The sequence below is a fragment of the Pseudonaja textilis genome, chromosome 7 (genome assembly GCF_049901715.1).
Source record: "Pseudonaja textilis isolate UNSWEBS1 chromosome 7, rPseTex1.2, whole genome shotgun sequence".
Lineage (NCBI taxonomy): Eukaryota > Metazoa > Chordata > Lepidosauria > Squamata > Elapidae > Pseudonaja > Pseudonaja textilis.
The window spans coordinates 6,975,867-6,991,258 of record NC_141996.1 but is presented as its reverse complement, the minus strand read 5'-3'; the positions used below and the strand labels follow the sequence as shown (position 1 = coordinate 6,991,258).

The 15,392-nt window shown below is 43.6% G+C and overlaps 1 protein-coding gene across 29 annotated transcripts in view; it reads left to right on the top strand.

Annotated features, from left to right (window-relative positions):
* DLG2 (discs large MAGUK scaffold protein 2) overlaps positions 1 to 15,392 on the top strand; it is a 979,527-nt gene that overhangs the window by 927,225 nt on the left and 36,910 nt on the right. For all 29 annotated transcript variants that reach the window (XR_015744246.1, XM_087936973.1, XM_087936980.1 and 26 more), the window contains 2 exons: positions 2,279 to 2,455; positions 8,725 to 8,800. Coding sequence is in view for 28 of the 29 variants with exons in the window: in XM_087936973.1 (XP_087793099.1) it covers positions 2,279 to 2,455; positions 8,725 to 8,800 (253 nt within the window). In the remaining variant the exon portion in view is untranslated. The remainder of the gene's footprint in view (positions 1 to 2,278; positions 2,456 to 8,724; positions 8,801 to 15,392) is intronic.

The following is a 15,392-nucleotide window of genomic DNA, read 5'->3' as shown; positions in this document are numbered from 1 at the left end:
TCAGTAAAATGTGGGCCCAGGTTGTTGGGGGGCAATAGGCTGACTCTGTAAACCACTTAGAGAGGGATGTAGAGAACTGTGAAGTGGAATAGAAGTCTATTAGGAAGGAAGGAAGGAAGGAAGGAAGGAAGGAAGGAAGGAAGGAAGGAAGGAAGGAAGGAGCTGTGGTGGCACAGTGATTAGAATGCAGTATTGCAGGCTAATTCACTGCACACCGCTAGCAGTTCGAGCCTGACGGTCTCGAGGTTGACTCAACCCTTCCATCCTTCCAAGGTGGGTAAAATGAGGGCCCAGATTGTTGGCGGCAAATATGCTGACTCTGTGTATGTAAAGCACTGCAAAGCGATATACAAGTCTAAGTGCTGTTGCTATTTGAGTGAACAGCAGAGTAAGGGGCAGGGGAACAGCACCCCCTCAATTCCCCTCCTAAGAAGACTATCTAAAAACAGTTTCTCCCTTCCAAGCCTAGTTTGACCTTTAGATTCAAATATTCCATTTGAGCTTCGAATATTATATCGCCGTAGCAGGGCAGACAGCCATCTATCAACACTTGCTGTGCTGACACCCGTTTTGCCACAATTTACTTCATTAGCCTGACGAGACGGTAGTTTTGTTTGACTGCTCCTAATGAGGCATAAGAGTGCTGTGGGCCTCAAATGATGACGAATGTCATGTAACTGTTCGTAACAATTTGTTCCAGCTGAAAAGGCATGGAAGATTTATACTACGACAACAAAAACAAAGCATTTTCTATCTGGGGTCCTCTAGCACATGTGTGTGAGTGTGTTTTTTCAGACGCATAAATAAACACGCCATGAGATCTGGCAGCCACCTCCTCGTGTACCTGATTTCCTTAATTTCTTTGGACTGGAAGAATTGATCAGAAAAACCCATCTCCATTCTAGTGTCTATCGCCCACTAACTTACCTGTTTATTTGTTAATGTTTGTGTATTTATCGTTTTATGGGTTTTAAGCTTTTATAATATTGTTGGTCAGATTGTAAGCCCCTCACATGATAGTGAGGTGGGGAAGTGAGGGAGTGAGGAGAAAGTAGAGGAGGGAAGGGGAGGGAAAGGGAGAGAAGAGGGAAAGAAAGAGAGCGAAAGAAAGGAGGGAGGAGAAAGAAGACAAGGGAAAGGGAAAGAAAGAGAGAGAGAGGGAGGGAGGGAGGAGAAAGTAGAGGAGGGAAGGGGAGGGAAAGAGAGAGGAGAGGGAAGGAAGGAAAGAAAGAAGGAAGGAAGGAAGGAAGGAAGGAAGGAAGGAAGGAAAGAAAGAGAGAGGAGGGAGGAGGGAGGAGAAAGTAGAGGAGGGAAGGGGAGAGAAAGAGAGAGAGAGAAAGGAAGGAAAGAAAGAAGGAAGGAAGGAAGGAAGGAAGGAAGGAAGGAAGGGAGGGAGGGGGGAGGGAGGGAGGGAGGAAGGAAGGAAGGAAAGAAAGAAAGAAAGAAAGAAAGAAAGAAAGAAATGAAGGGAGGAAGGAAGGAAAGAAAGAAAGAAAGAAAGAAAGAAAGAAAGAAAGAAAGAAAGAAAGAAAGAAAGAAAGAAAGAAATGAAGGGAGGAAGGAAGGAAGGAAGGAAGGAAAGAAGGAAAAAGAAAGAAAGAAAGAAAGAAAGAAAGAAAGAAAGAAAGAAATGAAGGAGGAGGAAGGAAGGAAGGAAGGAAGGAAAGAAGGAAAGAAAGAAAGAAAGAAAGAAAGAAAGAAAGAAAGAAAGAAAGAAAGAAAGAAAGAAAGAAAGAAAGAAAGAAAGAGCTCTTCTTAATATGTAGCTACAATAGTCCTCGGCTTACAACCAGTCATTTGCTGACCATTCGAAATCACAAGGGCACTGATTCATGACTGCTTTTCACACTAACCGACCATTGCAGCATCCCCATGGGCACGTGATCTAAATTGGGGCTCTTGGCAACTGGCTTGGGTTTATGACAGTTGCGCTGTCTTGGGGCGGGGGGGGGAGGTCATGTGATCGCCATTTCTGACCTTCAAAGCCAGGATTTACTTAGCAACAATGGCAAAAAATGGGGGCAAAGAAAGCCCCCTTCACAGCTGCTTTGCTTAGCGATGGAAATTTGGGGTGCCGTTGGGGTTCAACCAATCAGCATAGAGCCGGAGGGGACCTGTGAGGCCTTCTAGTCCAGCCCTCTGCTCAAGCAGTTGTAAATCAAGGACTGGCCGTACTGGCACCTTACGTTCCACTCCAGATGTTCCTTCTCCGAGGATTGCCCAGCGCTGTCCTGGTTGGGTTTAACCATGCCGTCCGTGGTGTCTTTTCTTCCAACAGAGCCATGTTCGACTATGACAAAAGCAAGGACAGTGGCCTCCCCAGCCAAGGACTCAGCTTCAAGTACGGAGATATTCTCCACGTTATCAATGCCTCCGATGACGAGTGGTGGCAAGCAAGGAGGGTCATGCTGGAAGGTGACAGTGAAGAGATGGGTGTTATACCTAGCAAAAGAAGGTACGCTGTGTCCTCTTCTCCCTCTTTCTTTTCTTTCCTTCCTTCCTTCCTTCCTTCCTTCCTTTCTTTCCTTCCTTCTTTCTTTCTTTCTTCTTCTTTCTTTCTTTCCTTTCTTTCTTTCTTTCTTTCCTTCTTTCCTTCTTTCTTTCTTTCTTCTTTCCTTCTTTCTTTCTTTCTTTCTTTCCTTCTTTCCTTCTTTCCTTTCCTTCTTTCTTTCTTTCTTTCCTTCTTTCCTTCTTTCTTCCTTTCTTTCTTTCTTTCTTTCCTTCTTTCATTTCTTTCTTTCCTTCTTTCTTTCTTTCTTTCTTTCTTTCTTTCTTTCTTTCTTTCTTTCTTTCTTTTTCTTTCTTTCTTTCCTTTCTTTCTTTTCTTTCTTTCTTTCTTTCTTTCTTTCTTTCTTTCTTTCTTTCTTTCTTTCTTTCTTTCTTTCTTTCTTCCTTCCTTCCTTCCTTCCTTCTTTCTTTCTTTCCTTCTTTCTTTCTTTCTTTCTTTCTTTCCTTCTTTCTTCTTTCTTTCTTTCTTTCTTTCTTTCTTTCTTTCTTTCTTTCTTCTTTCTTTCTTTCTTTCTTTCTTTCCTTCTTTCTTTCTTTTTTGCAAACATCATTTCAAATCTCTGTTGCAAGGTCACACTTTTAGATATACAAATATATATATATATAAGGAAAAACACAGAGGGAGAGCCACAAAGTGGTTTCATTTTTAATAATGGCTGCGTTCTGACCTAGGCTTCCCAAAAGCACGAAGCCGACTCCTCGTCCCGATAAAAACCTCTTCTATTTAGGTTAAAGTGAATTCCTCTCTAGCAAAGTCCCAGCAAACAGTCTTTCAAGAGATTTCACAACTGCAAAGCTAAATTATCAGGCTTGGAGAGTTGCCAGGCCAATATCTTCCAAACGCCACGCTGTAGCAGCAATTACCTGGCAAGAAGTCAGGAACTCTCATGAATTGAACTAATTGTCTCCTGCCAACACCATTCCCCCTTTGCTCCTCTTTATTCCCTATGGGAGGGGCCATTCACCATCCACCTGTGCCTTTATTCCCGAGTCAACCCTTGTTTCTTAACTGTTCCTGTTGTGGTCCGCCGGCGGCCTGCGGAGCTGGCAGCAGAGTTGGACAGTGGAGAGAAACATGAGCCAGTCCTGGAGTCTGGGGAGGACTCAGAATGAGGGATCTACATCTGACACAGAGATGGGGCCAGGGCCATCTGAGAGTTATGTGCTGACTCTACAGCTTCCAGAATCTGACATCAGTGAGGCAGAGGAACAGGGGGAGCCTGTTCCCAGTGTGCGCTTGTGCAGAGCTGCCAGAAGGCAAGAACAGTTAAGGCAAAAGAGGCAACACGGAGTAAGGCTTGGAGATGATTGGGCCTTCCCATAAGACATAAAGGAGGAGCAAAGGGACAGGAGCCTTTGCAGGAAGCAACTTTGTTCGTTCTGGTTGGTTTAAACACTGAAACTCCTTGTTGACTTTGTGCTCTGTATGGCCTTGTACAGCTAATTGGCAATTTAGTCATTGGCAGCATTTCAAGGGAGGTAAAAGTGGGTGTTTATCAGCCTTATCCCAAAAGACTGTGGCAAACTTCTGTTGGACTATTCATAAACTGTTTGGGACTCATTACGGGCTGTGAACACATATAATGCACAGCCATTGAAATAAAAATAAAGCATGCGATTGTTACTGTCTCAGGAAACCTTGGTCAGAACAGTTCCCTTCTCCTGGCAGTTCTGTGCATGCGCACACTGGGAATAGGCTCCAACTGTTCTTCTGCCCCACTGATCTCCGACCGAAAGCAGCTGATAACTATCAGACGGCCCTGGCCCCATCTCTGCCTCTGATGCAGAGCCCTTGTCAGAGCCTTCCCTAGATTCCAGGATTGGCCCATGTTCCTCCCCAATCTCCTCACTGTCTGAGTCTGCCGCCAACTCCACTGGCCACTGGCGGGGCACAACAGGCCATACTGTCCATAACATGATATTGACAATGAGGCAGTATGAATTTGTGAGCAACGTATTAACTTTAAGCTTAGGGATATGATGGTACGTTGACTTAATGGTGCTAGAATTGCCAGCTAGAAGTGGTCTGCACTCTGGCGGTTCAAGCCCGGCACTGTGAAACAGAGTGAGCTCCCATCGCTCAATCCCCATCTCCTGCTACCCAGCAGTTCGAAAGCATGCAAAACCGCAAATAGATAAATAGGTACCACTTCGGTGGGAAAAACCAAGCTGCGTTTGTGTGTGCGGAGCGCGGAAGCCGGTGCTGGACCTGGCTGGGCACACGGCATTGTGACATAAAGTGAGGCAGAGCAAGATTGGCAGAGGAGCCCAGAGCCTGCAATCCGAGCACCACTAGTCAGCAGAGGTAAGATAGTTCTCCCCCTGCAGTGCACCAAGGAAAGGCACGCAAGCACCAAACAGAATGAACTAGCAATTTAGGCTATTGCGTCTAGCGTGTGTACATTCCCTGATGCTGAATGCTATATGCTAAATCAGGGGTGTCAAACTCAATTTCATTGAGGGCCACCGTTTCACCTCCAGGGGGGGCAGGGGGCATTGCCAGCTCTAGGTCACTTGTATCAGGGGCAGCGGCCCGAGTCCTCTGTCAGCAAAAACAGTTTTGGCTGGCAGAGGGCTGCCGGAGGCCATTGCAGCTGAAAATGGAGCTCAGGAGGGGTGCCTATGGTCCTCCTGAGCTCCATTTTTGCTGGCAGAGGCACCACTATGGGTGGTCCCTCACTGTTTCCAGGGTGTCTCCATGGGACAGAACTAAGAACCCCGCAGATGGATCCAGCCTGCGGGCCTTGAGTTTGACATCCCTGTGCTAAATAAACAAATATATTTATATATTTAGGGAGGGAGGGAGGGAGGGAAAAAGAAAAGAAGGAATGAAGGGCGGGAGGGATGGGAAAAGGAAGGAAGGAAGGAAGGAAGGAAGGAAGGAAGGAAGGAAGGAAGGAAGGAAGGAAGGAAGGAAGGAAGGAAAGAAGGCAGGCAAGGAAGGAAAGAAGGCAGGGGAGGAAGGAAGGAAGGAAGGAAGGAAGGAAGGAAGGAAGGAAGGAAGGAAGGAAGGAAGGAAGGAAGGAAGGAAGGAAGGGAAAGAAGGAAAGGTAGCAGGGAAGGAAGGAAGAAAAGGAAAGAAGGAAGGAAGGAAATAAGGCAGGCAAGCAGGGAAGCAGGAAAGGAAGGAAGGAAGGAAGGAAGGAAGGAAGGAAGGAAGGAAGGAAGGAAGGAAGGAAGGAAGGAAGGAAGGAAGGAAGGAAAGGAAGGAAGGAAGGAAGGAAGGAAGGAAGGAAGAGAAGGAAGGAAGGATACCAGAATGCCAGATACCAGAATGCCTAACGCTGCTGCCAGAGGGGTTAGTTTATTCCCAGATATCCCTGGCATAGCAAATGGAACTAAAATCCAGAAAAGCCAATTAATTCATTCCGTACCCTATCCTGCCTTCACAATCCAGGAGTTTAACCCTATTCAAGCAATTGCTAAAACATACATCATGATTTACGGAGCACAACAATCTAAGCCACAAAGAGACAAGTCTCATTATGGTGTGGACCCAATCGGGAAGCAGGTTTTCTACTTAAGAGCAGAAATGAATCATAAAACTGAGTCACGTTGCAAAGTTAGAGAGAGAAAGTAAAGGCAACTTAATATTAGTGTGGAATAATCATCAAAAGACCGAATGTAGTCTTGACCTAATTATCTTTCTTCCCCAATATGCCTTTTGGGTTTCCTTTCTCCACTTAGGACGTCCAATTTTCCTTCCCTTTCGATGTCTTTTTCCCTTGGGCCTTTTCCAATATGGAACTTCCTCTTCAAGGTTTAAAATGTATGCTTCAAAGATCAGTCCCTCTGAATGGGAAAGCCGCATTTCTATGTCTACATGCTGCTTTCTCGGAGTGGGGGAAAAAAAAGAAGATTTATTCCAAAGTTAGGCTGTAACTATAGTAACATGAACTTGGTGTGCTGCAGCTGGCAATGTTAAAAACGAGCAGTTTTGAAACAGCAGTCTATATTTTATTTCTTCTTGAAAATAATGTTCTCCGAGTCGTTTTGTTCCACAATAATTAACTGTGTGTAATTTTCACACTTCTTCCCGTAGCCAAAAATAACTCCTCCTTATGTAACCTTTGGAAACTGTGTTTCTCCTAAAGTAAATCTATCTGCTGCTTGGTGAATCTGCTGTAGATCTAAAACCTTTGCTTTTTTGAGTCACTTGTGGGATCTCTCCTACCTATTTTGAATCCTAGATATGTCCGAGGCCACGTTATGCTTGCACGGCGTGCTTTGCTACCATGTTGTGACAGTCTGCCATGAACTGTGATGACCCAGGGTGGGATACAAAACAAACACACTCACAAAAACCTGGCGAAGCCCCTTTTATTCCTTCACTTTGCTTCCAAGCTCCAAATATCCTTGACTGGAGACCAAAAAAAAAAAAAAAACTCCCACACGAGCAGTTACAAGAAGGAGGAAATGCTGTTTAAATTATAAAGAGTAAAAAAAAAACAACATAAACCAGGCAAGATAAGGGCTGTGGGACATCCACAGATAACAGAACACACACTGAGAAGGACGCCAAACTCAGAGAGGAACCATAAACCATAAACAAGAGATATTTCCATGCTTTGTTTCCAGCGTTCACCCGTATGCAGGTCCTTCCTCTTATTCAGTTGTCACAGCTGCAGCCCATGAAGAGGATCAAGGCCCTCTCCTCCCCAGTAGGCCATCTCTCTCCCTTATCCTCTCTTCCCTGCGTGCCCTAGGATGGAGAGGGGATGGGCCTGGGTCCTCCTCTGACTGCCCAGCCGGCCTCTGCCCTTCCCCAGCCTTCTCCACAACCTCCGGAGCCACACTTCCGCTCCCTGTCGGCTGTTCCTCCTCTCCCTCAGGGTCAGTCTCCACCAGGGGCATGACACAACTCTGGGGACAGTGGATGGGAGGAAGGAAGGAATACTTGGGGGAAAGCGAAACTAAATGCTGTATCTTCCTGAGATGCTGCTTCAAGGTTACCCGGCTGGTAGAAGAAGGCAGCTGCATAGCAACCTACACTTGGAGTGATTGTTCTGAAAATATCTTGCTTGAACCTGATTGGTCATGGGAGTTTGGGGAGGTTAGCAACGGGAGGCAGTTATGGGAGGAAAAAGTTGAACTTGGGGATTTTAGCGCGCGATTCTCAGTCCTAGCTATGCGCTGTTGCAATGCACTTGACTCCTAATAAAACTATACCTTTCTCATGAAATGGAGCCAAGGATCATTTCTATTTGGAGCAGGGGTGTCAAACTCATATCATCACGGTGGTGTCACATGACGTATCAACACGTTTTCTCCCCCTTCGCTAAATGGGTGTGGCCAGCACATGACGCATCCGGTCTGTGGGCCGAGGGTTTGACAGCCGTGATTTAGAGGTTTAAGTGGTGTCCGGTCTGGCAAAGTATATGTGATTCCCAGCCATTCATTACGTGCGACCACTGGTTGCCTTACTCTTTTCTCTTGATCTTTTGTTTTCATATATCTATTTTTATATTTTGTAAATTTATTTCCAAAGTTAAAATGCAAAAATCCAGAAAAAAAGGGAAGAAAAGAAGAAAAGAGGAAAATAAAGACAAAGACAAAAAATAAATAAACATTAAAAAATGTATGTAAAACAAAATATCAAATATATATATATAAAATGTCCCCCCTTGGTTGAATACAGGTAGTCTTCATTTAGTGACCATTTGAAGTTATAACGGCATTGAAAAAAGGGACTTATGTCCATTTTTCACACTTATGACCACTGTAGCATCCTCATGGTCATGTGATCAAAATCCCGATGCTTGACAATTGGTTCATACTTACGACAATTGCTGCGTCCTGGGGTCACATGATTACCTTTTGTGACTTTCTGATATGCAAAGTCAATGAGGACACCAGATTCACCCAACAACCAGGTTACTAACTTGCCATCTGAAGTGATTCACTTAACAACTGTGGCAGGAAAGGTCGTAAAATGGGGCAAAATTCACTTAAGAAATGTTTCACTTAGCAATGGAAATGTTGGGCTCAATTGCGATAGTAAGTCAAGGACTACCTGTACAAACAGCAACCCAAACTTGCAAGAAAGCTGGCAAGAAGATGTCTTACTTAACAAATGACTCACTTAACAACAGAAATTTTGGTCTCAATTGTGGTCATAAGTCAAGAACAACCTGTAATAGCTATAATGATAATAATGGATTTCATACATATTTCCATTTTACTTTCTTCCTCTTTTTTTTTCCTCTTTCTCTCCAGGGTGGAAAGGAAAGAGAAGGCGCGTTTAAAAACAGTGAAATTTAATTCCAAGCCTGGTGTGATTGATGCCAAAGGGGTATGTAGACACGAATCTGTTTGTTCACTTAGCTCTTCTACTTACAGGTATTTTTAAAATAGGCCAGGAAAGAAAAATGAGAATTTATGATACACTAAGAAACATGAGAAAGAAAGAAAGAAAGAGAGAGAGAGAGAGAGAGAGAGAGAGAGAGAGAGAGAGAGAGAAAGAAAGAAAGAAAGAAAGAAAGAAAGAAAGAAAGAAAGAAAGAAAGAAAGAAAGAAAGAAACGTTTTGTTAAGAGTGAAAGCAGGGAAGGGTGTTTGACCGTTTTTTAAGAAGAAAATCATATTGTAAACTAATTAAACATTACTATCCAATCATGGCACTGGTTCTCCCACACACATACACACACACACACACACACACACAGAGGCTGCAACAAACATTCAAGTTTTAATAAATAAGATTCACACTGTTGAGACATGAATGGAAACAGTCAGCTCAGCTGACTAGCAGCCAGAAATCACCCATCCGTTCAGCTTTCCAAATTCTGCTCTGAAAAGATGAAATTCCCTGAGTTGTTTTGGCTGTTTGTGTGTGTGTGAGAGTGAAACACACACACAGACACAAAACAACAGGTACATCTGGACAGAAAATGTGTGCATGGTCAACCTGGTTACAACATTGTCATCTGGCATCATTAGGGATTATCCACCTAGATCAAAATTGTTTCTTACCAAAAAGACAAATAAAGCACAATTTAAGGATCATTTTAGACACATTAAAGTACTATGAAACACATCCAGGGAAACAAATGTCAGTAATCTTCTTAGACACCAAGAAGGCTTTTGATAATGTAAGTTGGTAATTTATGATTCTTCAACTAAACTGTATGGACTTTGGAAAAGAATTCATAAATGTAATTAAGACGATATATCATAAAAAACAACTAAAGTAATTGTAAACAGGAACTACACAGAGAAGTTTAATATAAAGGAAGGAACAAGACAAGGATGTCTGCTATCCCCTTCATTATTTATATTGACTTTGGAAGGGTTGAACAGAAATAACAGACAAAATCCAGAAATTATAGGGATTAGGGGAAGGCTGAAAAAGAAACAGCGAGAAATCTAAACAGTTAGTCCTCGACTTATGATGCTTAACAATGTTTAACAACCATTTGAAGTTGCTCTAGTCAATCCTCCCCCACAGTCACATGACTGAACTTCTGATGGTTAGCAACCAGGCTGCATTTATGACCATTTGCAGAGGTCGGCGGTGATCTGACTGCATTTTAAGATACTTGTGCCAAAAATCAGCATTTACGTTCAGTTTTCAGCAAAACCACGTCCGTATTGAACCATTGGTTCACTGGAAGACTGTAATGACTGCTTTACATCCATCATATTTCCTTAATGATCACTGCAAAAAAAAAAAAGGTCATAAGATCAGGTTGGTCACGTAACCGATCCATTTTACGACTCTCACGACTTAAGAGCTGGGACAAGTGTCTACTTTAGTTGAAGGTATCTAAGGCAGAACAAGAAGCCAGAGTTGCTTGTAGAGTGGGAATGTTTATGGAGATTCTCAGTCCTCCAGGTCATGGTTGTCCTAAAGGTGCTTTTTTTTCTTTTCAAAAGACAACTGGACTTTCCGGTTTTTCTTTGAAGACATTGTGCTTTTCATCCAAGAAGCTTCTTCTGTTCTGAAAAGTTCTAATCTTGCCTTAGCCATGAAAGACAGCTGGTGACTTTGGGCCAATCCCCAGGAGACAGTGAGTTCTGGTCCCGCCTTAGCCATGAAAGACGGCTGGGTGACTTTGGGCCAATCACCAGTAGACAGAGAGTTTTAGTCCCGCCTTAGCCATAAAAGTCAGCTGGGTGACTTTGGGCCAATCTCCAGGAGACAGTGAGTTCAGGTCCCGCCTTAGCCATGAAAGATGATTGGGTGATTTTGGGCCAATCTCCAGCAGACGGTGAGTTTTAGTCCTGCCTTATGCATGAAAGACAGCTGAGTGACTTTGGGTCAGTCATTTCTCTTTCAGCCCAACCCACCTCACAAGGTTGTTGTTGTGAGGTAAATAGGAGGAGGTATTCCACAGTCATTTGCACTACTCTGGTGACCCTGGGGGCACAGAGAAACCTCTAAGTAGCTTCAACAACTGTCTAAAAGAATGCAAATGACCAACTGTCTGCAAGGATTATAAATCCTTTCCTTCCCCACCATTCAGTCAGAACTGAAGAAGCTTCTTGGGTGAGAAGTAAAATGTCTTCAAGGAAAAATGAAGTCCAATTGCCTTTTGAAAAAAAAAACACCTTGTGAACTGTTAGCACCACAGCAAGATCCAAGAAGCCTCAGTTCGAGGTTCAATTCTTGTAAAATATATTGCATATTTTGTTCAACTGTCAACTCTGATGTGCATTTAAAAGTAGGACTGATATGCAAACTGGCATCTTGCATTTTGCTAACCTAACCTGGGGAGAGGCTGGAGATGAAAAATAAAATTGCAGAAAAAAAGAAATTGAGCTGAAAAGAATGGGTTTGAGATTTAAGTAGCCTTTTGCTCTTTATTTTGACATATCTCCTTGAAGTTAACAAAGAGCTCTAAGTCACTTTCTGCCTGCCAATTGTTCTCCAGCACTCAAGGGCAGACAGCGTTAGAGGGAGCATATTACTGTTATAAAAGGATTCAAGAAATACCTCAGAGCATTCTTAAAACCTAACCGTAACTCGTGACAATCTCTTTATGACCTCCACAAAAGTTCCATTCGTTTTTCAGCCATCCAAAAAAAAAAAAAACAGTATTTATTCTCTGAATCCACATTGCAGAGATCTTGACCAAGTTACCATTCCCAAACCTATGTCTTTCTGCTTAAGGTCAGCAACACCTGGTATCAGGTATTTAGAACATAGAATAACAGAGTTGGAAGGAACCTCAGAAGTTTTCTAGTCCAACTCCTGACTTGACCAGGGGATTCTGTATCATTCCAGAAAACAGTTGACCAGTCCTTATTTTTTTGAAAGCCTTCAGTGATGGCCAACACAGTGTTCATTCACCAGCGCTGCCCTATACCATTTCAGACAAGTGGTTGTCCAATCTCTTCTTTAAACTCTCCAGTGTTGGAGCACCCACAACTTCTGAAGGCAAGTTATTCCACTGCTTATCATTCTAGCCAAGTGGCTGTCCAGTCTTTTCTTAAAAGTGTCCAGTGATGAAGCACCTATGACTTCTGAAGGCAAGCTGCTCCACTGGTTAATTGTCCTCACTGTTAAGAAGTTTCTCCTCAATTCCAGGTTGCTTCTCTCCTGAAGGTAGGAGTATCCACGGGAGGAGGTCAAAAAAATCAAGATGGTGGCTATAACCAAATTAAACCAAATCTTTTATTATGGTCAAAAGCCAGCATAAACCATGAGGTCTCAGCTCCACCTGCATGCACTCAAGTCAGAAACACCAAGGCCAGTGGTGGGATTCAAATATTTTTTACTACCAGTTCGGTGGGCATGGCTTGGTGGGTGCGATGTAGCTTGGTGCATGGGGCTTGGTGGGCGTGGCAGGGGAAGGATATTGCAAAATCCACAGTCCCTCCCCACCCCACTAACCTGCTTTCCAGCTCCGTTCTCCTGTGCAGGGCAACCAAAGAAGACCCAGCCAATCATCTGGGACTCGGAAGGCAGAGAATAGATGGGGGCGGGGTGATATCAGAGGTGATATTTGCCAGTTCTCCAAACTACTCAAAATTTCCACTACCGGTTCTCCAGAACTGGTCAGAACCTGCTGAGTACCACCTCTGACCAAGGCCCTTCCGGCTTGAAAGCCGGTAACATCACCATTGCTCTGGGGACACTCAGTTGAGGGTGACTTTCCTGTCCACAGAAGGAGCTGGAGTGAAAGACAAGAGCTCAACCATGCCTCACACCAATTCTCGGGTCTCGAATATGGGCTTGCTAACCTCCTGCCCAGCATTCCAACCACTAGGACCACTGTTTTCTATAGCCCCGCCTATTTTTACGTCATCTTTGACCCCCTCATTAAACATCCCTAGCTGAAGACATAACGTTGAGAGGGGCAGGTCTACTGCAGGAGAAAGGGCAGAATATTTTTTGGTCCTTGTAGAATTTTTTCCCCCCTCTAAATTTTAGCAGGTGCCAAGGCTTTAGACAAATGACATCTTAAATGCCCTTTTCTGGTCTACAATCAGAGCTGGAGGGAATCATTCTTTTATGCAGCTAACAGTACCTCACCAAAGCCAGGGTCTGACGAGAATTTAATTACCCTTTAATTTCGTAAATCGTTCTTTTTGGCATCTGATGCAGAAAGACTATCAATCTTATCCCTTCTGAGTCCTTTATTGGGTGTGATATTTTGCAAAGAGCATTGTGAGGAAGCCAAGCTTCTATTCCCTTTGTTGCTTTTAATCTTGAGTTGGGCCTATTGGAAAAGGTCATCTCTAGACGACAGGCAAAAATTTAATGTATTTTAAATAACTGTTACGCTGTGGGAAGGAAAGAGGACATGCTGTGGCCTCATTTATCTGTGGCGGGCTTGAGCGCTTGATGGAAGACCTGGGGACTTCATGACCCCGGGATCAAGAATCCAGCATAGCTCTGAAGACCATGATTGAAATTACGTTGCTGAAGAGCAATTTTATGTACACAACAGCCTCTTTTATCTTCTTGCGATGTGGTCTTCTCTCTCTTTTTTTGTTTTAAAGACTTGGAGAATGAACTTTCATCATTTCTGCCAGGGGTGCTTTGCTACCGGTTCAGACCGGTCCAACTGAACTGGTAGTAAAAAAAAAGCCTCTGAGGATCAGCTGAGAGGAGGAACAAGAGAAACGTGCAGGATCGGCCCTCCCACCTGCCCCTGCGCTCTTCTCTTCTTTATCCTCTCAGCTGATTGGCGCTGCAGGCCTCAGCTGGTGTGTGGAAATCACCAAACTGGTAGTGGAGCAAGTAGGATCCCACTGCTAATTTCTGCTCTTTCTTAGCCAGTCAGAAGCCAGAAAATACAATATTGTAGGCCATGTTGAGTCTACGATAAGGAGAACTTAAGTGTAGATGTAACCAATCATCTGTCAATCTTTTAGGAGCAAAACCACTCCCCCTAGAGGCTCCTCTGAGGACCAGAAGGCCCCAAAAAACAGGGGGCATGGCTGCAAAAAAGCCACGCCCACCCAGGCACATGGCCACACCCACCTAACCATGCCCACCAAGCCACGCCCACAGAACCGGTAGTACAGAAATTTGAATCCTACCACTGGTTTGGACTAGAAGGCCTCTAATATCCCTCCCTCTGTTATTCTGTTATTCTTTGAAGCTGTTGAAGTAACAATTCTATGATAATCTATTTTAAAAAGCTGTTCCGGATCCCTTGTCCTGGCTGTTTTCCAAGCTTATTCCATTCTGCACGACTGCTCAATACATTAGTTGGACTCCCCCAGAGTCTTTAGCCAGCCGATGACAGAGCCATGGAGGTGCATTTGAAGGGTAATTCTTAAAATTATCAACTGGTGTGTTATGGACATCCAAGTAAACATTCTAGCCTAAGAAACTAGATCTATTCTTGCCTGTTGATGGGTAGGCTAACATTGGATTATGCAGTGGACTCTATATCTTTGAAGACTATTTGGAACTGCATCTGGTACAGGATGCAGGGCCTGGAGGTGGAGTCAAGAGAGGAATTAGTCTAGAATCGTTACATTCCCATAAACTGTCCAAGTCCAACCTCTCTTGAAATCCCTTAATTCTTATCTAGCACTAGCTTAGGGCTGACCCTTAGTTGACCAGAGTCTTGTCTGTAAGCATGAGCAATAAATCATCTTAACTAGAACTTGATGAGTGGCCCTGATTCTTTGGGTCTGTCAACTGGGTGAAATCATTGGTTCTTGGAGCCATGCCTTTAGGACATGTCACAGTTAATTCCCTATGTCAGCTGTTGTAATTTGAAGAAGGAATAACCCTGAGGAACAGGAGACAAAGTCACAAGCAAGATAACAGTCCAGATTTTTTTTAAAAAAGATATTTGGGTCAGATAAGACCCTCCCTAGTTTTCACGAAGAGAAATGAAGGTGGGGAGGAAGTGCATTTAAACTTGTAAGATTCTGCTACTATAGCCTTATAATAAAAGTAAAATTAACTTGTATGACTTTGCTTTCTTAACCTAGTCTGCTCTGGAGGGTTGATAGATGTCTTCATCCTTATATTTTAAAAGGCTTTCTTTATTTTATTTCATTTATTGATTTTAACCTTTATTATTTTGCAAATAGCTCAAGAACAGATTCAACACATCTTCCTCTTTCTATTTTCCCCACAACAACCCTGTGAGGTGGCTAAGGCTGAGAGAGAGTGATTGACCAAAACTCATCCAACTGTCTTTCATGGCTAAGGCAGGACTAAAACTCACTGTCTCCTGGTGATTGGCCCAAAATCACCCACTTGTCTTTCATGATTAAGGCGGGACTAGAACTCACTGTCTCCTAGGGATTGGTCAAAACTCACCCACTTGTCTTTCATGGCTAACGCAGGACTAGAACCCGCTGTCTCCTGGTGATTGGCCAAAACTCACCCACTTTCTTTCATGGCTAAGGCAGGACTAGAACTCAGTTCAGAACAAAGACGGCTTCTTGGATGAGAAGTGAAATGCACTCTAA